The sequence below is a fragment of the Eubalaena glacialis genome, chromosome 2, assembly GCF_028564815.1.
Source record: "Eubalaena glacialis isolate mEubGla1 chromosome 2, mEubGla1.1.hap2.+ XY, whole genome shotgun sequence".
Classification (NCBI taxonomy): Eukaryota; Metazoa; Chordata; class Mammalia; order Artiodactyla; family Balaenidae; genus Eubalaena; species Eubalaena glacialis.
The window spans coordinates 184,834,163-184,860,494 of NC_083717.1; the positions used below are offsets into that span (position 1 = coordinate 184,834,163).

The 26,332-nt window shown below is 51.9% G+C and overlaps 1 protein-coding gene across 1 annotated transcript in view; it reads right to left on the reverse strand.

Moving 5' to 3' along the window:
* The window catches only part of PRIMA1 (proline rich membrane anchor 1), a 60,399-nt gene extending 34,565 nt beyond the window's left edge, over positions 1-25,834 (reverse strand). The window contains exons 1-3 of the mRNA XM_061182836.1: positions 25,782-25,834; positions 24,876-24,999; positions 17,783-17,918 (exon numbers count right to left, since the gene is read on the reverse strand). Coding sequence (XP_061038819.1) covers positions 17,783-17,918; positions 24,876-24,968 — 229 coding nt within the window. The 5' untranslated portion in view covers positions 24,969-24,999; positions 25,782-25,834. The remainder of the gene's footprint in view (positions 1-17,782; positions 17,919-24,875; positions 25,000-25,781) is intronic.
* Between the last annotated feature and the right edge of the window lie 498 nt (positions 25,835-26,332).

The window sequence follows — 26,332 nt, forward strand, 5'->3', positions numbered from 1 at the left end:
TTGTTCGCAAGGTGTTTCATAAATGGTTGATACATGAATGTGGACTAGCCTCAAGCCATTATGCAAGGTGAAACAGAATCATCGAAGGAGACAGTAACTGTCTTCCAGGGTAGCGATGCGGGTCACTGAGTTTTCCAAAAATGGAAAGAGTGAACTCTCCTGGGGACACCGGGTTAGGACTTGAAGTCTGGCTGCTTCAAAACAAGGCTTGGTGGCTAAGCAGTTTCTCAGCAGGATCCCTATTAGTATTATGGGGAGGGACTTTGTCGTGTCAATTGTCCCCTGCATGACATTTATTATCCCTGGCCCTTGACCATCAAATGCCAGTAGCACTCACCCACCCACCCCCAAACAGGAATTCCCCCACTTTTCTAAATGGACTCTAAGGGGCTGATTTACCCCTGACTGAGAACCACAGGTAGGATCAAAGTCAGCTCAAGGTGAGAGAGGGAAAGAGGGTGTCGGAGGGCAGGGCACTGCCTCTGTGTGTGTGTGTGTGTGTGTGTGTGTGTGTGTGTGTGTGTTGGGTGGGGGAGATTCATCTGAACTTGGAAAAGTATGAACTTGGAGTACGAGGGAAAGGGCTGGAGAGGGAGGTGAGGGGAAGGAGAAAAAGTGCCTGTTTCAAAGAATCAAAATACTCTTGAGTAGTCAAGGTAACTGCATTTCCAGCACAATCAGAGTTTAGAATCTCTTAAACCCAGCAATTCTCCAGGCCGAGTAAGAAAGGAAAAAAACCCAGCTCTTCCCCAGGCAGCCCAACAAGCCAGCTGGAGCAACCCATTCGTAATCCCAACTTCCAGACCTGGAGGAGGGGAGGCCTTCCTGGAAGAGGAGTGACCAAGAAGAAGTACTTGTCGTCACCACCTGCTCTGGATGTTGGCAGAGGCCCCAGTGTGAGCATCACGGTCTGGAAGCTTCCCAGACAGGCTGGTCCCAGACACCTTGAACCTTTACTGGGTTCTTTCTTCGGAGGCCAAAGGGCAAAGGGGAGCATGGGTGCCACTGCCAGGTCCTGTCCAATCTTGATAAACTGAAGGAAGGCCCACGGTGCAGGACTAACAGATACCATCCGCATTTGCAACCTAACCATATTTAGAGAGAGGAATGGGATGGAGAGCCAGCATAAATCAAGTCCCCATAAACTGGGCTGTAAAGGGGAACAAAACAAGGCCAACATCTTGGCACAATCTTAGAAAGAGACACACAAATGTGCAGTGGACTCGGCCTCCTTCCTGTCTCTGTGAGATTAATAGTCTTCAAACACCACCTGGTCAGCTTAACTCAGCTGCTCAAAAGCTTTAGCTCTTCTCGAATCACATCCAGACTCCTCAGCTGGTCCATCCCGAGACAGCGCCCACTCCCATCACCCTGCCCCGGCATCCCACGCTCCCAACAAGTGGGACCACGCTCAGGTTCCCAAAAGGCCTTGAGACTCCTGACTCCCCACATTTCTCATGCTGTTTCTTTCACCTGGAGCACCTTTTCCATCAACCCTCATACCCCTCCCCACCTCTGCTCTTCAAAATCCTAACTGCTCTCAATTCCATGCCACCTCCTCCAAGCAGTCATCCTTGACGGCTCAGAGCTCCCGCCTCTGGGCTCAGCAGCACTTCGTATCCATTGTACTCTGCATTGGATAACAGCTTTTTATCCCCCCTCCCCTGGCTGGTGAGCTCCTCCAGGGCAGGGAACAGTTCTTACTTATCTCTATGTTGCTCGACCTAGCACCCAGTAAGTGCATAGGAGGTGTTCCGTACAAATGAGCTGAGTGAATCAGCATCCTTGCTCAGCAGATGGTACCAGGGCCACCAAACTGTTGGCGGACACTGGTTGGCATCAACTTCTCAACCTTGTATCTCCTCCTTAGACTCTCTCCTTTTCCTCTTCATCCTTCTCCACCCAATCCTGCTGGCTCTCTCTCCAAACTGTGTCTGGGATCTGTCTGTCCACCTCTCCTTCCCCTTGGCCACTGCCCCAGTCCAGGCCACCATCTCTCATCACCTGGACAACAGCGATAGCTTCCTGGCTGGTCTTCCCTATAACTCTCTTGCCCCTCCAGCCCATTCTTCACTTGGCCACCAATGATTGTCTTCAAAAGTAAATCTGTTAGTGCCCCCTTATTGGTCCAAACTTCTTTAGTGGTTTTCCATGGCACTTTGGAAAAAATCCAGCTCCATAGTATGTAAAGTATGGTTTTCAAGGCCCTGCGTGATTTGGTACTAACCTCCCTAACATTGTTTTAAACCACTTTCCCCCTTGATGCCCAGCACAACAGTTGTTCCCACCATAGGGCCTTTGTACATGCTATTCTCTCTGCCTGGAATGCTCTCCCCGGTCTTCACAAGGCTAGTTCCTTCTCCTTCAAATATCAGACAGCTCAGAGAGACCTATCCTGGCCACTCTGTCCAAGGTAGGGCCCTCTCTGTAGCCTCCGTTTCTGCCCTGTAATCACCACTATATCCTCACATCCCCAGCTCCTGCCACAGCATCCACCCCAGAGCAAGAGTTCAGCAGATGTTTGAACACCTGCAACAATCTCCCACTGGGCATCCAGACTCTAGTTTCATTTGGTTCTTGACCAAAAAGTTAGAAGGGTTTTGGGTTGTGAGCTTTTTTATAGCAGAAACCAAGAGTGGCTTCTTGATGGAGATTTCTCAAAAAACTAAAAATAGAACTACCATATGACCCAGCAATTCCACTCCTGGGTATATATCTGAAAAATACAAAAACACTAATTCTAAAAGATACATGAACCCCAGTGTTCATCCCATGTACCCCAATTATTTACAATTGCCAAGATATGGAAGCAACCTAAGTGTCCACCAACAGATGAATGGATAAAGAAGATGTGGTATATATACACAATGGAATACTACTCAGCCACAAAAGAAAAATGAAATTTTATGATCAAGGGATCAATCCAAGAAGAAGATATATCAATTGTAAATATATATGCACCCAACATAGGAGCACCTCAGTATGTAAGGCAAGTGTTAACAGACATAAAAGGAGAAATTGACAGTAACACAATAATAGTGGGGGACTTTAACACCCCACTTACATCAATGGACAGATCATCCAGACAGAAAAGCAATAAGGAAACACAGGCCTTAAATGATACATTAGACCAGATGGATTTAATTGATATTTATAGAGCATTCCATCCGAAAGCAGCAGAATACACGGTCTTTTCAAGTGCACATGGAACATTCTCCAGGATAGATCACATGCTGGGCCACAAAGCAAGCTTCAGTAAATTTAAGAAAATTGAAATCATATCAAGTATCTTTTCCGACCACAACACTACAAGATTAGAAATTAACTACATGAAAAAAACTGCAAAAACCACAAACACGTGGAGGTTAAACAATATGCTACTAAACAACCAATGGATCACCGAAGAAATCAAAGAGGAAATCAAAAAATACCCAGAGGGCTTCCCTGGTGGCGCAGTGGTTGAGAATCTGCCTGCTAATGCGGGGGACAGGGGTTCGAGCCCTGGTCTGGGAAGATCCCACATGCCACGGAGCAACTGGGCCCGTGAGCCACAACTACTGAGCCTGCGCGTCTGGAGCCTGTGCTCCGCAACAAGAGAGGCCGTGATAGTGAGAGGCCCACTCACCGCGATGAAGAGTGGCCCCCGCTTGCCGCAACTAGAGAAAGCCCTGGCACAGAAACAAAGACCCAACACAGCCAAAAATAAATAAATAAATAAATAAATAAATAAAAAAAAAATACCCAGAGACAAATGAAAACAAAAACATGATGATCCAAAACCTATGGGGTGCAGCAAAAGCAGTTCTAAGAGGGAAGTTTATAGCAATACAAGCTTACCTCAGGAAACAAGAAAAATCTCAAATAAACAACCTAATGTTACATCTAAAGCAACTAGAGAAAGAAGAACAAAGAATGAAATTTTGCCATTTGCAGCAACATGGGTGGACTTGGAGGGCATTACGCTAAGTGAAATAAGTCAGATAGAGAAAGACAAATACTATATGATATCACTTATATGTGGAATCTAAAAAATACAACAAACTAGTGAATGTAACAAAAGAGAAGCAGACTCACAGATATAGAGAACAAACTAGTGGTTACCAGTGGGGGGAAGGGGCAATATAGGAGTAGGGGATTAAGAGGACAAACTATTATGTATAAAATAATCTACAGGGACTTCCCTCGTGGCACAGTGGTTAAGAATCCGCATGTCAATGCAGGGGACACGGGTTTGAGCCCTGGTCCAGGAAGATCCCACATGCCGCGGAGCAACTAAGCCCGTGCGCCACAACTACTGAGCCTGCGTTGTAGAGCCTGCAAGCCACCACTACTGAAGCCCACGCACCTAGAGCCTGTGCTCTGTAACAAGAGAAACCACTGCAATGAGAAGCCTGCGCACTGCAAGGAAGAGTAGCCCCCGCTCGCTGCAACTAGAGAAAGCCCGCGCGTAGCAACAAAGACCCAACACAGCCATAAATTAAAAAAAAAAAAAAAAAGCTACAAAGATATACTGTGCAACACAGGGAATATAGCCAATATTTTATAATAACTACAAATGGAGTATAACCTTTAAAAATTGTGAATCACTATATTGTACACCTGTAACATATAATATTGTACATCAACTAGACTTCAGTAAAAAAAAAAAAAAAAAAGAGAGTGGCTTCTTGCGTCTGAGTATATTTAGACTCTTTAGTGTTATTTTCATTTGTCAGCATTGATTCACTTCAGAGAAACTATCACCATGTTTCTTACAGAGTTCAACTCTCTTCCTGTATCCACAGAAACGACCTCCATGATGGTTCCTCCACAATAGGCCTCTGCTCTGGGCCGGACCTGGGCGCCAGGATTGAGACCCAAGAGGTGGCTTTGGGAATGCCAGCCCCAGGGCCCTGGAGATACAGGTGGGGCAGATCTGGGCTGCATAGCCGATCACAGCGCCATGAAAGTGATGAAGGACTCAGGCTTCACACCCGGAAGCACCGGGTGGTAGGCGTTCATCCCCCACCTGGCAGACGCATAAATCATTTCCCTCTTTTAATTACACCATTACCAGCCCACTCACAAAGCCCTCCATCAGAGCCTTGTTCGAATCAGAGCACTCATTGAGGGGCTGGCTGGGACCTGAAATCAGATGGTTCTGTCCTGGTTCCAGGACAGCCCTGGCCCCGGCATCTCTGGGGCAGACCCCACTGGAGCTGCTCGCCTTGTAGCAACTGCAGTGTCCGGCCACCCCTCGCTGCTCCCTGCCCTGGTCCCCCAGGACACCACCTGTTGGAACCCAGCTTATTCAGAAGCGTGAAGGGCTCTCATCTGGAATCTGACCATGTTCCTCACCTGACTCTGCTCCAGCCACGCTGCCCCCCACCGCCCCCGGCTGCTCCTCAACCACCCCAGGCCTCAGCCTGGCTGTCCTCTCCACCAGGGACAGTCTCCCCACGTACCAGTGAGCTTCGCTCCCTCACCTCCAAGTCTTCGCTCCACCGCCATCTTCCCTCCAGGTTGCCACGTGGCCCAAGCCCAGCTTGCTCTAGTTCACTTTCTTCCCACAGCACTTACATTTCTAGCACACTCTACAGCCTAACGGTTCATCAGGTTTATTGTTCTCTGCTCTGTCTCCCCAGCCAGAGTATCAGCTCTGCATTTACTTTGTTCCACGGTGTAGCCCAAGCTCTTGGAATGTAGAAATGCTCAAGAAATGTTTGAATGAATACAGGTCTCCCGGTCTTGCCATCCCCTCCTCCAGCCTCAGCTCCCAGCAACCCGGGGACTCTGCCTCTGAACCCTGATCAGCACACCCACCTGTGACAACGCAGACCAGTTCTTCCACTGGGGGCCCCTGGTTGCTCCCAGCCATGTCCACACTAGCTCCCCTACCTTGCTCATGCCCTTTCCCACTCAGCTCATCTTCCTGAGGCCAATCGTACCTCTCCCCACCTTCCAGGTGTGCACAGTGAGCTCGCCTCCTCCCTGAAGCCTCCCTGGATTAGACTAACTTTATCACCACCTGACTTCCAATGGTCCCTAAGTGGGAGCCACACATTTGTTTCAGTTCTTAAGCTTCTTCCTCCTTCATTCTTCTCCACTCTGGAGGAGAAGGTAAATGGATACAGGAGGGTGGATACCAGCGCCTGGTTACGAATCCCGTGAGCCCTCCCAGCCCTCGACTCCTCGCCCCCTCCCCTCTCCTGGTTTTCCTCCTTCCCCTTTGGCTGCCCTTTCTTGGGCTCCTCTTCCCCCGAACCCCAGGCTGTCTTCCCCATGCTCTCCCCAGGTGATTGATCTCCAGTGGCTTTGGCCCCAAGGCCGTTGGTGCTCCCACTCCATCCTTAGGGCCAGCTCAGGCCTCTGCCGCAACTCCAGACCCACCAGCCAACCATCTCCCCCGCTGTCCTGTGCCACCTCCAATGCCACGTGACAAAGCCTGGAACTCCTGAGGCCATCCCTCTCCCTCGTGTCCTGTCTCCACAAGGGGGATCTGATCAGACAGAGTTTTCCTTTTCCATCACCCTGGACAGCGGCTGGTCACTGAGCCCTGAAATTTCTCGTGCCCCATAGCTGCTGCCTGGCCCAGGCCACCATCTCCTCCCTGCCCTCTGTCTTCAGCCTCCTTCTACTTTGTCCCCAGCCAGGGCTGAGTAAAGGCAGCTTAGGTGGCAGCTCTCCAGTCGGACCCAGTCGGACCCTCTAGGGCTCGCACCACCCGGGGAGTGAGTCTGAGATTCCCGCACACTGTCAAGCTTTGCCACGCCTCCACTCCTCTCTCACCACGCCTCCCATCACCGTGGCTTCCCATCCTTTGCCCCTGCTGTTCTCTCTGCTGTGAGCATGCCCAGCCCTCACCTGGAGAATCATCCCCCCTCAGCTCAGCCAGCACCTCCTGCAGGACACCTGCTCTAGGACAGACCCTCTCCTTTCAGGGGACCGATGGCCTGCTCCGTCCTGACACTTGGTGCTCCGTTTAGCCTACAATTCCTGCGTGTTCTGCCTTTCCTGGCTGTCCACAGGCATCCCAAACTCCACATGAGAAAAAACAGAGCCCCGATCGTCCCCCACTGAAGCTTCCCTGGGTTCGCCCTGTCTTACCCACTGTGTCCTCCTCAGTCTGTGACCTCAGCGGAGAGCTCTCCATATATTTGTTGAATGAGTAAATGTCTGTGAGTGATTTACTGCTCTTTAAATATATAAATTAGGTATCCTTCTGAAAGGAGAACACTCACTTGAACGCTGATGTGCCTTCTTGGGTGCTAAAGAGAGGTGTGGACTCCTAGCTAGAAGGTGTGGATCCATCTGGGTCTGACCGGGGGCAAGGTCACCTGTGGCAATCACAGTGGAAAAAGGTGACAGCTTGTACCAGGTGCTGCTGGTGCCCTTCCTGGGCTCGCTGGCTGGGCTTCCAACTGCCAGGGCTGCAGCTCTGCCTGGGTAAGTCGACACCCCACCCTCCATCGAGCCCTAAATAAGACATGGTCCCAAATGCTCCTTGGCAAATGGCAGACTCTTAAAAAAAATGTCAGTCCCCTCTCTACCCCCTTGTCCTGGACAGTTTCTCTTCTGTCTTCCTCATTTAGTCACACATGCATTCATATATTCAAACACTCAGTGTGCACTTTCCATGTCAAGCTCTGAGCTGTCTCTGGGGACAAAGACGAATCAACAGTCCCCGACCTCAGGGACTGGATCAGAAATTAAACAGGTCAGGCTGGCTGCTTTGACCCGGACGTAAGTGGGACATTCTAGATGACTTCCATAATAATACGAAATAGCTAAGTCTGGCAGGGCAATCACCCCGTGCTGGCACTGTTCTAAGCACCGTCGCCTTCAAACTCGTGTGACCCTCTCAACAGCCCTATGAGGAAAACGAGGTCCACGTGAGGCCAGAGTCACAGGGCGTCAGAACCAGACTTCCATCCCGATGCAACAGGCGGGGCCCTTTAGCCAGGATCATGCCCCCCACCCAGCAGGCTCCCCTTCCATTATGGGGGCCACACCCTCCCTGCCCTGTTTGGCCCAACTCTGGGGTCACCACAGCGCCCGTAGCGGTACCAGGAGGTCACTCACGTGCAAGCCTCACCAGTCTTTTGGGCCCTCACCTCTTCCTCCTTCTGGCACAGACCCCTTCCTGCCTCTGGCCTCTGGTTACAGCCGAGGGTCTCAACCTTGATTCATGCAAGAAGCACCTCCACTGAGGGTGGGCCCGGGCATCAGTCGTTTCTAAAGCTCCCAGGGGATGCCGATATGCAGCAGGGCTCAGGCATCCAGCCAGAGGCAGGCTACCCGAGGGCAGGGCCGTGCACAGTTCATCTCTGCAGCCCCAAGACCTGCCAGGGCACAACCTCTTGGCAAACGTCTGTTCAATAAATCAACGAATATAAGTTTGTTAAGAAATTAAAGTCCACATCAATTTGTAATCTTTTATTTGCTGGATATGCGCAAATACATGGAAGACAAACAATTCCATGTACTGAAAGATATTACGGATATCAGATACTCAGGTTTGGGCACAAAAATTCACGCTACCATACACGTGGTGCTCAGTGTCGAGGGGAACGCAGGGCAGAGCCAGCCAGCCCTTTTTAGGGATGGGAGAGCTGAGACTGGTTGGATAAGAGATTTGCTCAAGCAAGGATTATATTGACAAGAGAGCCCATTTACTGGGAGTGGGAACGTAGCGGGTGCTGGGCTAGGCCCACATATTATTCATGCTCCCACAGGTACCTTCTGAGGACGGCATCCTGAGCCCCCTTTGGCAGATGAGGAAACGGAAGCTCAGAGAGGTTGAGTGACCAGCACACAGCTGGTAAGAGACAGAGCCGGGCCCAGCCACCAGATCCTACTACTCACAGACCAGACAAGTGGCTCAAAGATAACAGCACAGAAACCCCACCTCCCGCAAATGATGAACATCCAATACCCCAAGGTCCAGATCAACGGCGGCAGTGAAGACCAGCTTGGCACCGACATGGCCCGTGAAACAAGAAACGACCCAAGTGACACAGCCTGTGTTTGATATCCAAAGTCCCTCGTCACACGCTCACCTCTTCCCGGCACCACCCGGGTCTGCATCATTATCCCGCTGCTGAGATCACAAACACCCGAGGGGACCAAGGAGGGGGAGCTTGTGAGTGATGTCCTCAGGCTTTCCCCGCTTGTTCATTCCACAGGACCTAACAGCATCCTTGCTGCCCTCGCTCCCTACAACCGCAGCCATCACCTCACCTCCAAAACCATCTTAAATCAGACCAGGCCTTGACACTGCCACCTCTCCCCTCGCTCCATCCAGGCCACCTCACAGGCTCCTCCATCACCACCTGGACCGAAGGGACAGCCTCCACACTGGGAGCCGGGCTCTGTAAAGTATAAATGAGGCCACGCCACAGCCCTGCTCAGAACCCTCTGAAGCTTCTGCTTACACTTAAGATAAAACCCCAACCCCTTCCCTGGCCTCCCAGGCCCTCCCTCTGGGCCTCGCCTCAGCCAGGAGCCACAATGGCCCCTCGCACACCCCAAGCGCGCGAGGAACTCGCACTGCTGTTCCCTCTGCTGAGAACGCTCTTCCCCCACGTCTTCCTTGCCCACAACTTCCCTTCAATCGGGTCTCAGCTGAAATGTCATCTGCTGTCCCCAGACCACACAATCTAAGTGACCACCCAGTCACCCCCTATCAGATCTTGTGATTTTAATTACCTTTGTAGGATACGCTATCTTCTATTTTTCTGGCGATATTTTTGGTTTGTTTATTTTCTGTCCCACACACAGGGACCCTTCCATCCTGTTCACCACTGCACTCCCAGAACCTTGCACAGTGCCTGGCATACAGTAGAGCATAAAAATCTTTGCAAAAGAAACAAATTAGTAGCTACTGAGGACCTGTGATGTGCCAGGCATGTGCTAACAAGCTGGGGCTATAAGTGGACACGGCGGACACACACAATTATTTATATCTAACAAAAGGCCCAGGCATTAGTCAAATAATTAATTAGATATTTCAAGAGTAGGATGATTGTTATAAAGGAAAAGAAAAAGTTCAGAGTGTGTGTATGTATGTGTGTGGTTTTAAAATGTACACAAATTCCCTGACACTCCTCTACCATGAGGTGGAATCGAATTCCCTGAACCTAGAAGTTGAGCAGCCTCGGTTACTTGATTCCAAGGAACAGAATGCAGCGGAAATGATGCTGCATGATTTCCTCAGTTACATCATCAAAGGCGTACAGCTTCTACCTGCTTCTCAAGCTTGGAACCCTGCCACCATGCTGTGAGGAAGCCCAGGCCACGTGGAGGAACAAGACCAGCTGGGGACCCCTCCAGGAGCCGGCATCAGCAACCAGGCACGAGCAAGGGAGCCTTTGAGATGGCTCCAGCTCCAGCCAACTGATTACAATTGCATGGAGACTCCGAGCAAGACCCTCCTGGTGGAGCCCCGTCACCCCCCATAACTGCTGAGAGGAAAGGACAGTACCCTTGGGTTGTTTTTTTAACCACTAACTTTTGGCGTGACTGACTCCATAGCCATCGAGAACCAGAACAGGGAACGGAGTGACCTCTGTAGAAGTCAGGGAAGGTTTTCCTGGAGGATATTTGAGCTGAGATCTGCCTGAGTTGAGGTTAACTACTTCGAAGGGATGCCCGGCAGACACGAGAACTAGTATATACAAGAGGCTCCAAGACAGGAAGGAGTGAGGCCCATTCAAGGAAAGGAAAGGGGACCCCTGAAGCTGACTCTCAGAAATGGAGGAGGAGAGCTAGGCAGAGGACTCAGCAGGAAGTAATCCGGTGACCTGGAAGTACTTCCCCTCCTTACCAGCTGGGCCGCTGGGAACAAGTAAGTCACGCTCTCTGAGTCCCAGGCTCCTAAGGGAAATTGGGGCTGATACGATCTCCTACAAAGGAGTACGTGAGGATTAAACAAGAAGAGAAGCACAGAGCTTCCACCTCAGTACTGGAGGCTGAGTACCAGTTCCTCCTAGTGTTCTGGCTGAGTAAAAAAAGCATTCTAGAACTTCCACAGTCCCATTTGCTTCTCTCTGTTAAAACGTGGCCCTTGGCACATAGGAGGGGAACCAGGTGACCCCATTCCTAGCTCCACCACTGCTGTGTGACCTTTGCGGAGTCAACCTCTCTTCGGGTTTTTCTAAGAATAAAATAAATGCGAAAAATCAAATCTATCTCAGTGCTTTGAGCTCCTTAAAGACAGGCACTATGGGAATGCAGGCTCACGCCTCTGTTCTGCCACAGCTATTTTTGGCCCCATCAGCCTCAGAAGCAGGTCTCGTGGAGGGGGTGTACATGCTCTTCCTTGAGGGCTGGTACACATCTCCTTCCTCGGCCACAGCGTCTGAGTCACGTGCGGGGACGAGTGGGCCATCGCTGACATTTACAAAGTCGGCCCAGTCCTGAGCCCTGGCAGCTGCTGTGGGCTTTTTGGTCGGGCCCTCGAGCACGTCTATTCCTTTGCTTTGCCAGTGTTCACCCCTGCCCATGCCTTCCAGAAATACTTTCACCCAGGGACTCTGGGGCTGACCCTGGGGATCACAAGCCTGGTGACAGCTGCCCCTAATGGGGCAAGAGTGGTATTCTCAGTAGACCTTTTCTTTTTTGTTGAATACCTAGGGGCATCTACACATCCTTAAAGCACTCATTTCCTCCCTGAGTTTCTAATCAGATGCTCCTTTCTCAGCAGCGACGTGCCAGAACCATGTTTAAACAACTCCCGACCTGAACGTCAGTGACCTAGTATTATTATTATTACTACTACTGTTATTAGTATTACTTATTAGCTGCCATTCAGTGAGTGTTACTTGGGTTCCAGGCTCTGCGCTGTGTTAACTTCATGGCATGGAATTCTCACAACCGCCCAGCCCATATGCAGCGGGTGTTGTCATTAGCCTCATTTTACAGATGTGGAAATTGAGGTCCCAAGCTGTTAAGGACACGTTGCCCAAATCACTTAGCTCATGAACAAGGGTGGACCCCAGACCTAGAGGGCAGGACAGCCAGGCTGAGCCACTGTGCTGTAACACCACTTTTAAGCATGTAGTTTCTGCCAAGTACAGGCTGTATAATTTCCAGTCTTCACTGCAATCCCTCCTGAGGTAAGTATCATTAGCTCCATTTTACAGATGAGGAAACTGAGGCTGAGAGGGATGAGATGTGCTGAGGGTCACAGAGTTAGCAGTGGAAGAGCTGCATATGACTCCAAAGTCCCTTGACTTGATTGCCATTCTCTAGGACACTGGTTCTCAAAGGGTGTGCCCTGGCCGGTCAGCGCATCAGTGTCACCTGAAAATATATTAGAAATGCAAATCCTCCGCCCCACCCCAGACCTACTGAATCAGGAATTCTGGGGATGGGATTCAGCAACCTGTGTTTGGACAAGCCCTCCAGGGGATTCGGACCACACTTGCATTTGAGAATCACCCAGTCTAGTGCCTCCCACTGTTTGCAAAAGTTTACAAAGTGCAGCTGCCCTAGGCAGTTGCCACCTAAAGTGTGAAGGGCATGGGCAGAGTTTGGGAAACAAAGGGCAGAAACTGGAGATGCTGGTCAAGAATCTTCCACATCACAAGAACCCTTTCCAAGTTCCTTCTGGGTGGCAAGTAGGACTCAGGGCAAGGCTGTCTCAACAGACGTCCCAGGGCGGCTGGGAGGGGCAGTTGAGCTGGGGACCCACAGACAAATGTGGGGCTGAGCTGCCCCCATGATCAACATGTTCTAGAATGGAGCTGGAGGCGGGGGGTGAGGGGACAGTGCTCTTGAAAGTTTCACAGTAAAACAAAATAAAACATAAGAAATAAATGGGAAAAACCATGTTGCCACTGCCAGAAGGGTGGCCCAGCAGTAGGTGACCTACCATACCAGTTTGCCCAGGACTACAGGGTTTCCCGGGATGCAGGGCTTTCAGGGCTAAAACCAGGAGAGTCCCAGCCAACCCGGGATACGCTGGTAGCCCGGAGCAGCAGGGCAGCAGCAGGTGCTGTTTGGATGAAGAGCGAGGCCTGCCTGGCCGCGGGGAGGATACCCAACAATTCCGGCAAATGTTTCTGGCCCTTCCTTTTACAGGCGACTTTATAGGTCTGTGTGAGTAGGTACAGAGGTTTCCCTGTGTCCTCTTTCTCCCTCTACCCCTGACACATGTACCGAAGTCCACACTCCTGCGGAAGGACACTCCTGCAGCAGGGCGCCTCCTGCCTGATCCTCGGGCTCCGAACTCCGGGCCTTTGCTTCAGCCCCTCCATGGACTGTCCGGCCTCCCTGTGCTCCTGCCTATCCAAGGTCTACTTGGAAATTCTCTCACGTTGTCCTGATCCTCCCTTCCTGCCCTTTTTGGAACTAAATACCTTTCCCCCAAAGCACCTCTTTTTTCCCTAAGTCTAACACTCAGAGGCTGCTCTTTATCAGAATGATTTTCACACAGTGGTTAGCAGCAGTGGATATCGGTCCAGTTTTCCAAACCACTTGCCGCTTACATGAATCCTCCAGTCAACCCCACTGGTGGGTGAAAACCTCACACCTAAAACTCAGGCTTAAGTTTACCAGCCCTATTTCAACTCTTCTACACTGTTGGTAGGAATGTAAATTGGTACAGCCACTATGGAGAAGTATGGAGAGTCCTTAAAAAACTAAAAATAGACCGACCATATGATCCTGCAATCACACTCCTGGGCATATATCTGAAGAAAACCATAATTTGAAAAGATACATGCACCCCCAATGTTCACTGCAGCACTATTTACAATAGCCAAGACATGGAAGCAACCTAAATGCCCCTCAACAGATGAATGCATAAAGAAGATGTGGTACACATATACAATGGAATATTACTCGGCCATAAAAAAGAATGAAATAATGCCATGTGCAGCAACATGGATGGACCTAGAGATTATCATACTAAGTGAAGTAAGTCAGACAGAGAAAGACAAATATCACATGATATCACTTATATGTGGAATCTAAAAAAATGATGTAAATGAACTTATTTACAAACTGGAAATAGGCTCACAGACATAGAAAACAAACTTCTGGTTACCAAAGGGGAAAGGCTGGGGGGAAGGATAAATTGGGAGGTTGGGATTAACATATACACACTACTATATATAAAATAGATAATCAACAAGGACCTACTGTATAGCACAGGGAACTCTACTCAATGTTCTATAATAATGTATATGGGAAGAGAATCTGAAAAAGAATAGATATATGTATATGTATAACTAATTCACTTTGCTGTACACCTGAAACTAACACAACATTGTAAATCAACTATAGTCCAGTATAAAATAAAAATTAAAAAAAAAAGTTTACCAGCCCTCTTATAATCATGCAGAGGAAGTGGCAGGGCTAGCACACCAACCCAGGCTCAGGGTCTCGACCTCTTATGCCGTGTTCTCAGTCTTTTCATTACCCGGGCCCCGCCACTGAGAACAACTCTCTGTGGGCCTCCAGTGCACCCAACACAGGGCTGGACGCAGAGCAGACACTCAGCAAACGTTCACCAGGTAAATCAGAAGCCCTTGTGAGCGGCAGGGATGCAGGCACATCTGATGACCAAGGGAGCAAAGGCTGGCATGTGCCTGGAGCCAGTGTATCCAGAAAGATGGCAGGAAAGGACACTCCTAGGCACACCCTCTGCAGATGATGGACCACTGGACCGTGAGCTCCCTGTGGGCAGGAGTTGCTCCTCTCTTGCTCATAGCTGACTTCCAAGCCCCTGCCAGCACCTGGGGAGCTCCGTGCACACCTGCTGAAGCCCCGTGCCCTCTGGGAGAGGCTAATTCCTCAGGGATTAAAGAACATGCAGAAGTCATGGATGTGGCCATAGCTGTCTGACATTACCGGGCAGTACTCGTGTGCGGGGTTCTGGGCTGAGCTCAGTGAGGACCAAGACAGTGTACAAAACACATTCTCTGCCACTGGTCTAATCTGCCCGGAACCCCATGGCTGCGGGGTGCATCCGCTGTCCTCCTGCCCAGTGTCCACGTCCTCATCCTTGGGTTACAACCCCTCTACCTGGATTTTCCTTTCAGAAGCCACCACTCTCTTAACCTCTATCCATAAGCCTCAACTGTCGACCATGGTCACATGGCCCAGGCCTGACCAATCAGCACATTCCATCTCGTAGGCCATCATGATTGGTCCAAGGATGGACATGTGACTCAAGCTGGTCTAGTGAAAAGTCAGCCCCGGGTCTTTAGTTGAATGATTGAGAAAGAGAAGCTCTCCCTGTAGGGAGATTACTAACTGTAAGGTTGATGGAATCCTAGAGCCTGGAGCCACAGAGACTGGGCCTGCCTGAGAGAAAAGGTGACCCGGGAGAAATCAGAAGAGAGAGATGGAGACGGAAACCCAGTACCATCATCATATAAGACCTGCTGCTGGAATATTCCAACACATGAACCAAAAAACGAACATCTCTCTCTAGTTTTTGCATCACTTAAGCCACTTCAAGATGGGTTTCTGCTACTTGTAACTGAAAAAGTCCTACCATAGAATCAAACTACACCTGCTGTCCTCTAACCTGCAAGTGCCCTCAGGCCTCAAGCTCACAGGAGGCCTCTGTCCCCTCACACCTGGCACCGCCACCCACCTCCCCTTCTCCACAGCCCCCCACCTGGCTTCAGGCCTTCGTGGGTGGTCTGGGGCCTGAAGTATCTCAGTGGTCCCCTCTTTACCCCAGTCGGGCAGCTCTCCCCAATCCACCCTCCACATTGTCAGGAAAGTCGACTCTGAAGCGGACGACGTGGGATCGTGTCACTTCTTTGCTTAATACCTTCGTGGGCTCATCGCTGCCCAGAGCAGAGTTTCCTAAAGGATGGGACACGTGTCCCTGCAGGCAAGTAAGCTGGTTTTGGATGACACTTGGACCTGATGCTCAGACACACAGAAACATAGAACAAGAAACTTAGGCCCCTTTTGATTCTCTCACAAACCTTCTGATTTCTTTCTTGAGAAATATCTCCGCACGGGGCTCCTACAGCTCTGCCACCCCTCTACCACCTGCTGTGCTCCCTTTTTTAGCAGAAAGAAAGAAGGCCTCGAGCTCAGAACCTTCCACGACAGGCTAGAACTTTAAAACACTGGTTTGTTTGCATTTGTTTTTATGGTCACCTTCTACTTACACAAGTGATTCTGGTTTTTCGCTGATGGTAGTTATTAAAGTTTTCTTTGGAGATTAATTTGTATAAACACAAAAGTGAGTCTGTTTAAAAAAAAAAAAAAATAAGGCAAACAACAGGAGGTATTTGGATAGGTGAATGTTTGGCAAACAACGATTCACAGGATGAAATGTGATCTACTCGGCCAGGCACACAAGGCCCTTCACAGTCTGAGGGGCTTGGACCTCCCATGAGAAGTCCCAGAGACCAGAATGGTCTTTCAGGTCTGTGTCTGGCACAGATGCTAGGTTCGCACAGGATGAACTGAACAGACTCTGACTGGCGGATGTGGATCCATCAGGTACAAACACACCTGGAAGCAGCACGGGCCTGGAGCTTGAATAGCGGAGGGAGAAGGAAGTTCATGGAAGGGAAGGGAGTGAGGGGCCAGGGGCCTGAGGCGGGGCCCCACCGTACAGCCCAGGGATTCCTTCAGGAGAGAGGAGGAGGGTGGGCATCTTGGGAGGGCAGGATCCTGCAGAGGCCTGGAGCAGAGGGCCTGGTACGCTGAGGTTCTTGACTTTAACTTGCACTTGAATCATCTCAGAACTTGTTAGGATGCCACTTCCTAAGTCCCACCCCAAAGGCTCTGACTTAGTGGGCTGAAGTGGCCCTGTGCAGCTGCACTTTAAAACGAATGCTTCAGGCGATGCTGAGGGCCACACTTTGAGAAGCACTGAGCCACGGGTGTCAGGGAAGAATGGAGACAGGTAGGGGCCTAGCAGACAAAGTGCAGAAACACATGTGAACTGCAAAAGATTCCACCAGAACACTGCATCCCTGCCTGCACACCGCAAGCTTGGAAACACGGCTTACCAGAGAATAAGCCTCGTCAAAGTTATTTAAAATATGCCCCAAGTAACTCAATGGAGATGTGTTTAATGAGGTGGATCCACACATGAGCTTGGGCATTCTATAGGCCGCAACTGGAGTGATCAAACCAAAATACAGGATCTCTTGTTAGAGACCTTATCAACTGGCAATTGTAAGCAGGGAACTTAACCCCTACGGGTCAGGACTGAAGCCATTTCTGGCTAAAGAAACCCTCCTTTGTTTGCAATCAAATTGTTCAGAGATGAAATCAAGGCAAACAAGTGACCGGGGCGGGGGAGGGGATGCGGGGGTGTGTGTGTGTGTGTGTGTGTGTGTGTGTGTGTGTAGCAGAACTCGCTGCAAATAGCTGAACGGCACCCGTGTAACTTTGCTCTCAGAGCCTCCACTTCTGTTCTATACTAATTGCTCCCTTACACATGAATTAAAATCAAAAAATGAAACCATGCTCACAGGAGGGGTATTTCAGACCAGCGCCCATGACTGCCCTCCTTCAAGGTCTGGCCTTCGGAACAATCCAGGCAGAGCCACTCATCAAATGGAGATTGACTTTTATCTGATTAACCAATGGAGAAACGTCCTTCTGCATCTCACAGGAACATTCTGTGGGAAAGGCGTTTTGCAGACTGCAGGGAAAAGTTGGGTCTTGGCTTCCCTCCTGCTCGGCCAGTGGAAAATTACAAAGGAAGCAAGGCTGCCCTCTGCTTCCTGGCTTCCCGGGAACCTGCTTCCCAGGTCCTTCCTGGGCCCCAGAAAACGCGAAGAGAAACCGGAACCAGGGCTGAGCCTTTACTTACCTGGGGCGGAGAGGAGTCGGGGCGGCGGCGGGGGCGGCGGGGGCGGGGGCAGCGGGGGCGGGGGCCGGCACTGGCAGATGTGTTGACAGCTGTCGGTCACCTTGGAGCAGGACTTCCGGGGCTCCCCGTGCGTCACCTGCAGGAATGGGCACGGGCGCCCGAGAGAAGCCAATGCGGCAACTGGGAGCCCAAACGGGACCACCCCGGCCCACCCACCCCTCCAGACCTAGGCAGGAAGAAGAGCCAGAAGCTGGGCTGGCTCACAGGGAACACTGTTATGCGGGGCTGGCCTGGCAGGGATGGAGACCTAGGTTGTATTTCCAGCTCTGTGGGACTGGGGCAGTTGGCTTGGGCATTCATGAGAGGCTTCTAGAATCTCCCCGTCATGCAAATGAGGAAACTGAGGCCCAGGCAGGAGAAGTGGCCGCCTGAGGTTCTCACACCCAGATGTGACAGGGCACTGATTTTACCTTCTGCGTAACCTGACCTAACCGCTTCTCCCATCTGCCCGGCTACGGTGCAGGACCAAGCCCTCGCCTCCTCTCCGGCCACAGTTCCTGATGGCCTCTCTGTGACCACTCTGGGCCAAGGCCCCCCATCTTGGGGGAGGAACCTTACCCGGCCAGGCCTCTGCTCTGGTGGCGCACGTGACGAAGGGGAGAACAACCTTCCCGGCGTGATCCACGAGCCACCCGAGTGGCCTTGTGGGAAACACACCTGACCACACTGCCTGCACCCACCCCCCCGCCATGCCCGGATGCTCACCCACAGCTCAGGGGAATCACGGGGCCACAGGGCCCTGCAAGGGAGGGCTCCCCTCCCCTCCTGCTCTGCTCTCGAAGCCCTCCTTCCCGTGCCTGGCCCCTGGTCATGCTCCCTCCCTTTGAGCACGCTGCTCCAGTGGCCTGGAATCTTCTCCGACACCTTTCCCTCTGCTTTACCCATTACTCAGCTTGGCTCTCACCTCCTCAGGGAAGCGTCTCTGACCCCCCCTGACCAGGTCAGATCTCCATTTTACAGGTTCTCCTGGCACCGGATTTCACTCTGTGTGGCAGAAATCCACATTGGGGTGTTTACCTAGCTCATCTGCCTATTTACCACTGGACTCTAAGGTCTATGGGGTCAGGGGTCAGGCCTTTCATTTTTTCTCTCGCCATCATAACACCTAAGGAAATGCCTGGAATTCACCAGAATCCACATCTCTTGATTCCTGGGCTGGTGTTCTTTCAACACCAGTCCCACTTTCCCCATCTGTAAACTAAAAAGGGGAGCAAAAGTGGGTTGTGTTCACCCAGCTGTTCCCAGCCCTTCTTGCACATTAGAGTCTCCAGGCAGCTTTAAAAAATACTCATGCTTGAGCTTTTCCCACGCCAGTTAAGTCAGAATTTCTACAGGTGGAGCTGTGCATGCGTATTTTGTTGAAGCATCCCAGGTTAAGCTTCTAACGTGTAGCCGGTGAGAGAATGGCTGGCTTAGACCAACTGCCAGCATCCCTCTCTATGGCAGAGTGCCATAAATCTTTGAACCTAGCATTTTCTGCCTGTCCAGAGAACAGCTGATTTAAAGACATGAAGGAAGAGTTGGTGGTCACCCCCTACTTCAGTGATGCCCACAGTTCATTTCTCTGGCTGTCATCTCCAGTGAGTAGAAACCCAGAACCCCAATTTCCCTGCAACCAGCCACGGAAGGCCTGCCTTTGGAGGCCAGTGCAGACCCTTTGCTGCACGTGTTCCAGGCCCGCGGAGAGAGCCAGCAGGGCTCGGCTGCTCCCTTGCCACTTGGCAGATGTGAACAGGATGGGTAATGGCTACCGGAATGGCAGCAGGCGGTGGACTGATTTACAGCCCTGACTTAATATTGACGAGGCCACGAAGCTCCTGCTCACCACCTTTTAGTGTTTTTAAAGGACCACTGACTGCATTTCAAACTCTGGAAGGCAATCTTACCTCCCGCCGGAAAGAGCATATCCTCAGACGGTGAGCCTTTTCTGTTATTTTACGGAGATGATTAACTCCTTAGACGTCATGGCAAATCCACTGGCTTCTCCCCCAGCGTAGTTGTCAGCCCTCCCATCACCATCTGGATTCTGACCTTCTAAGACCATGGCGGTTGCTCAAAATCTCCCTTCTCCCAACGGCTGGCCTCTGAGATTGCTTCTCCGCTGAACTCTACCAAGTGTGCAAACTTCAAGCAATGCCATTGCCAAAGCAATTACTTTCCCACTCTCCAAGGTGCAATTTATGCAAGAGCGTTCAAGGGGAGCACGTTTCTTTAACCTGGCCCAACACAATGACCTATTTTCGTGAGAGGCTGTACGGGCGCATATGTATAAGAGTGCTTAATGTGATGAAATCACAGCAGGGAAACCAGGGCCAAGTTTCAAGGCTGAAGTGGGGGAAGTGAAGGCACACATTGCGTGTTAAACATCTGTGGTCTCTCGTATAACGGTCCCACTGAAATGCGAGCGGGCACAACTGCTTACCCAAAGGTCATCACAAAATTAGCCAGCCTGGACGGGCTGTCCTTCTCCCCGAGGCGGGGACCCCTCGGGCTCCTCACTGGTTTGGTCCAGTGCAGGCCTGTGGCCGCTGAGCCTCCCTAGACTGACAGCTGGTTACACAGGTCCTTTATCCACTTGCCAACTTCTATGCATCCTTCAAACCCAGCTCTTACATGGCTTTCCCAGGCAAGCTGTCCTGAACCCCACGCCCCCCCAGATTAGACCCAGCTGCCCAGTGCTGCCTCTTCACCTCGTAAACCCTCCCCTTTGGGGCACTTTTCCCACTGTTAATGTCCTCCCACACTAAGTTGTGAGCCTCTTGGAGCAGAAAGGTGGGTGGGTCTGTGCTTTATCAATTCTGACCAAGTGTGACTTCCTGAGCCCTACTGTGTGTCAGTCATGGGAAACAGGCTCTCCTCTCACCATGAGGATAATCAAGAGAGGTAGCTGTTGTCATCCACACTTACTGGCTGGGACGACAGGCTTGGCAAGGCTAAGTGATTCACTGAAGTTGCACAGGGCCCGGCGTTCCGCTGGTGCTCAGTAAAAATGTGTGCTGGGGATTGTCTGCCCAGCAGTGGAGAAACATGGGCTCTACCCCATCCCCCAGCTCCGGGTCCACTTTGGGGTTCTGCGGGTCGGCAGTGTTGTGTTTAGACCAGCAGAGAGGAAACCTCGGTACCACGAGCTTGTCTCAATGCCTGGCTTGGTTGGTTTACATCCTGGGGAGTCTTACAAGGAGAAGAAACTTGCCCCTGAAGTCACTTGCTCTTAGCTAGACTTGACCAAGAAGGAGCAGAGGCCCAGAGAGGTCAATGACCCACCTAAAGCCGGTATCGCGACTTCCTGTGACCACTTTTTATTCCAGTTGTGCCATCTCCTGCCTTCCTGTCCCTGCTCTGCAGCGCTTTCCTGGGGCCAGAGTCCTGACGCACAGAGAGGTCCTGCAGTCACCTGGATTTGGTCCCTGGCACTGTGGTCTGGGGGACACGGTACTGTGGCAGCCACTTCCCACTTCTGGCCGACCAGTGTAGCTCTCTGGCCCAGTCCTCCTAAATTGTCCTTGAATCCATCCACCTCTCCTCACTCCCAGTGCTACAGCCCTAAACCAGGACACCATCACACCTCCACTGGGTAGCCCTGCCTCTCTCCTAGGGTTGCCAGATAAAATACAGGACACCCTGTAAAGTTTCAGAGAAACAACAACATTTTTTAAGTATAAATATGTCCCAAATATTGTATGGGATATACTTAACGCTCAAGAACGATCCATTGTTCATCTGAAAATTTAACTGGACCGCCTGTATTTTTATTTGCTAAATCTGGCAACCCTACTCTCACCAGCCCCTGTGCCCCTTGCCTTGGCCCCTCCCTGAATCCAAACTTTGTGCTGGAGCTGGACTGAGATTTCTAAAATGCCAATGTGAGATTGTGTCGTCTCTTTCTTAAAACTTTCCACGGCCCCCAGAGCCCTCAGGGTCAAGTCCAAATTGTAAGACACGATGTTAGTGGCTTACAACAGAGGCCTCACCTGCGTTCTTCCAATGACCTGCCCTCTCCTCCCACCTCGGGGCTGCTCCCTCCACCGCCTGGACACTTCACTCACGCTTGCATCCTGACTCCTGATTTCTCCTTGTTCATGTCTCAGCTGAAGCACTGCATCTGCGAGGTTTCTCTGCATCTTCCACAAGCTCCTGTTTCTAAGCTATTTGCTCCTACTGAGCACTCTTGCCTATTATGACTTGTCTAACAACCTCTCCAGTGCTAGACTGTCAATGCCATGAAGGCAGGGACCCTTAGATCCCTTGCACTTAACACGGGGGGACCTGGCAAACAGTAGGTGCCCAATAAATGCAGCTGACTAAAGAAGTGAAGCTGTAATGACTGACCACAGGGGCGGGGGGTCAGCATCGCTTGGGTCTGGGATGGCTCCTCATTGCCACACAGAGACCCACAGGCCCGGATCAGAGCCTGTCTCCGTGACAATTGCTTTAGGGGGGCGCCCACAAGGATGACGGCTTCTGGTATCTTTTATCGAGACAGGCCAGCACCACAGTAACTTGATGAGACACACTCCTGTCACACCTAATAAATTCGCCAGCCTGTCATCCTCTTCACTTGCAAAAAAAAAAAAAAAGGACTCATCTGGAAGTGAACTTAGAAGAACCCTAAATCACAAAAGCTCAAAATCTCAATTCCAGACACATGAAGGAAAAAAGGGAAGAGCCTAAAGAGTGCCCCCACCAACCTTGTGGCTATTTAATGTCATCTGACTGTAATGATTAAGTTTCTTATCATCCAGGCAGCAGCCAGAGGCTCCGGGCTGATCTCAAGGTTGGAACCCGGTGCTTTGAGGGACCACAGACCTCTTGCTTCACCAATTATTGTGCTGGTCTCACCCTTCCAGATGTTTACGACTTAGAGGGATTCTTCCGGCAAAAAGCTCATGAAAGCACAGATAGATTTCTTTATATTCAAGAAACTCCTATGACGTGACAAATGATACTCTCTCCACTTAAAGGGAAACACATGGCTTTGTGCACTTTGATTTTTCCTCTTCTCCCCTCTCCTCCTGGTTTCAGCTCTTTTGCTCAAAAACCAAATCCATTCCTTCCAAAGCCCCTTTTCCTTTGACTTCTCAGTCCTTATCATTTGTAGATTAATCTTTCCAGCGCCTCCAGCCAAGATTTTACCCATTCTACTTGTCTGGAGGATTTCTTTTCTAATTGATTTTCACAAAAATTGATTTGTATTGCGTAACGGCATCTGAAATACACACACACAAACTCACACACACGCTTGTGTGAGTACTGCCTGGCTGAAGAACACTGCTAAAAAACGAAGCTACTTTACAAAATCCTTTCTTTTGGTGGTGGGAGTGGGTAGGGAGGTGGTGGATCTGCTGTTTCTATTCTGCTAGTTCCTGCAGAAAATTCCAGTTCTTGGAGATTAACAACATCATCATGTTGCTCTCCGTACTAGCTGAAAAAGTCTCCCAGAAGAGGGAAGATTGTAAACAAATGAATACAAAAAGGAAGTGAGCTTAACACCTGAGGTTCAGCTAAAAGTTGAACAAGAGAAACTGGTCCCAAACCACCCAAGTGTTTAGAAGTGACAAAATTCTGAATCCCGAGGAGGCCCAGCTGAGTTTAATAACTGTCGTTTCACACATTAAACAAAGCTGTCAATTCCGAAAGGAAAACAATTGTGAGTGACACAGACGCAAGCCAGGGAAGAGAGCAGAAGATGGGCCTGGCGCTGCAGGAGGCGGGTGTACCCCTCCCCCACTCAAGCAGACCCACCCACTCGAGCTCTCCCCCCAGCTGGCTGGTTCCAGCATTAGAGCCCCTGGTTCCCTCCAGGGGTCACCAGCGCTACCATACAAGCAGGACTGACCACCCTGGTTCCCAGCAACGCCCCATCACTTGGGACAGCTCATGAACCTTGGCAGCCTGGCAAGCAGTGTTGCTCAATCCCATCTTCTCTGGACTGTCACCTCCTACTCAGGGCAACTATCTGAATAGTCCCCAAGCCCCAAAATGCCACCAGGAGGACATGAAGCTGCAAATACCCCAGAGTGGGTATTTCAATGACTGCAATGGTAAAAATGCCGATCAAAACAATTCAAAATTGTTGATCGGACTACGTAGCAATCAACAGAGTACCTGGCTAGCCAGATAGATGAGTGACGTTACTATTACTACCATCAATAATGGCAGCAACAGCTCCCATTTAGTGTTTATTATGGTTCAGGAGCTGCGCTAAGTAATCTTTATCTCATCAAGTACTTATAATAGCACAGTGAGGAAGAAGAAACCAGAGCCCAGAGAGGTTAAGCGCACTGTCTGAAGTCCCCCAGCTGGTAAGGGGCAGAGCTGGGGCTCAAAATTCAGAGCTGACACCAAAGTCCACCTCTTCACCATTCCACTGTACTGCTGACTGTGTGCATTCTGGGAGGGACTAGGGACCATCCCATCTTACCATCTCTCTGACCCTAACACAGGTCCCTCGAGTTGGTGGCTACCTGGTGTCTGCCCTGGGGACTGGGGGGCCCAGGGTGAAGACTCCATCCGCAGGCAGTCCTTATAGATGGACAGCTCCTTCTTACATTCCCCCACCAGTGGCCACCTCGCAAAATCTGTCCACATCCTCAACTCTACCACCTACAAGAAACAGCCCCTTCTGTGTTGAAGTCCAGTTTAAGAAGGCTAATATGAAGTTTGCTAGTGGCTCTGATGGGGAATAAAGGTATATTCTTGGTATCATTTTTCTTTTTAAGTTTGTAAAAGCTCTAAGGTTTCGTTGTCTGCATTTCTGCAATAGAATATTATCATCAAGAAGGCAGTCCCTCAGCCCTTTCTGTTCCAAGGCGCTGTCCTGCAGGCCTCAGCAGGCCAGGACCAAAGCCTCCTTCCGGAGTTTCTTATCTTTTCAGGGCGAGAGTATGCATCCTTTCTTTTCCTAAACTCTTCCTAGGACCAATCAGAGGGGCGACTGCAGGAAGCCAGGGTCATGGGAGTGAAGTGACAACCACCCCCTACCCGATCCTGCCCAGGAGGTCCTCGGGCGCGTGCAGCCCGCGCCACCGCTCACCTGCACGAAGCCCCAGAGCGGGTGGAGCGCGCAGTGCAGCAGCAGTGAGGGCCAGCAGTAGCCACGGCGCAGCACCAGGTCCCGGAGGAGCATCTCGGCCCGCGGCACCCGCTCCTGGGGCGAACTGTCAGGGGAGCAAAGCTCGGGTCAGGCGGGCGCCGCTGGCACCATCGTGGTTGCGCACCCGCACGCACACGTAGCAGTCCAGGTTGGGCGGGCACGCCCCGCACCCTGGGGCACCCTCGTAAAACAAGCCTGGCCTTTCATTCCAGCTTGCATCCTCGCTGACCCTTCATGCACACTCACGGGGGCCGGCATCCAAGAACTTACAGTCCGTCGTGGTGCACGCCCCCGGAATCCTGCGCGCAAACACTGGCCCCATGCACACCTCCAGAAACAGCCAAGCACGCTTACCGAGCCCCGTGCACCTCCCCGGAAACAGCCATGCACAACTCTCTCCCACTGTGAGCACACTTCAAACCCGGCGGGCACCATTCACCCTGCGTGCACACCCACAGAAACAGCCGTGCACACCCACCGACTCCTGCCCGCACGCTCGCTGACCCCGCATGTATACGCTGCGTGCACCCTCTCTGCCCCGCCGGCCCTCACTGCGCACACTGCAACACATGCACCTCAGGGCGCGCCCCGTTTGCCCTCGCGCTCTGCCAGCCCCGGCCTCCGGCCTCAGGGCACGAGCTTCCCCCACGTCTCCATCTCCGCCCGCACCCCTCCGGGGCCTTACGCCACCTTGCCTGGCGGCGGCCCCAGCCGATCCTCGGCGCGAGGAAGGGAGGCGCTCGCTCCCCCCGCGGCAGACTCTGTTCCCGAGCGGCCGGACGGCCCCCATTTAAAGCCAGCCGCCTCCCCAGTCCCCCGCCCTCTAGGCGGGGCCTCGGTCCTCACCCTGGCGACTGCGCGGGTGCCTGGGGGCTTCACATGCCTGGGAGGAGCGCCGGGCACTGGAGCAAAAGTTTGCGCGCGGCTTGGGCCTCCGGGGCGGCTGAGCCGGGGGCCCCGGCAGGGCGCGCTCGCACGGGGCGCAGGGCGCGGTGGCTCCGGGCTGCGCCTGGCCGCGCGCGGGGCGGGAGGGGCGGCACCCCGCGCCCAGGGCCGGGGCGGGCTGCCGAGGCGGAGGCGGAGGGTGGGGAAAGTCTCCTCCTAGCCGCCTGGAGCGGGCGGTGCGTGCCCTCTCCGGGTCCCCGCCTTCCCCGGTGGCGCCGCGCGGCTGCCCGGGGTGCTGGGGTGCCCGAGCTCGGGCCGCCCGTCACGCCGGCCCGCGAGAAGCAGCGGCTAGAGGCGCTGGCCGCGAGCGCCTGTTCTGGCCGCAGGGCCGCGGGCGGAGGCGAAATAAATAATGCACGAAAAAGGAAAACAGACGTGAGCCGAGCCAGAGCTCGCCCGCCTCCCGCCCGGGGCTGCGCTCCCGCCCGCGCTCCCCGCCGCCGCAGCTGCCG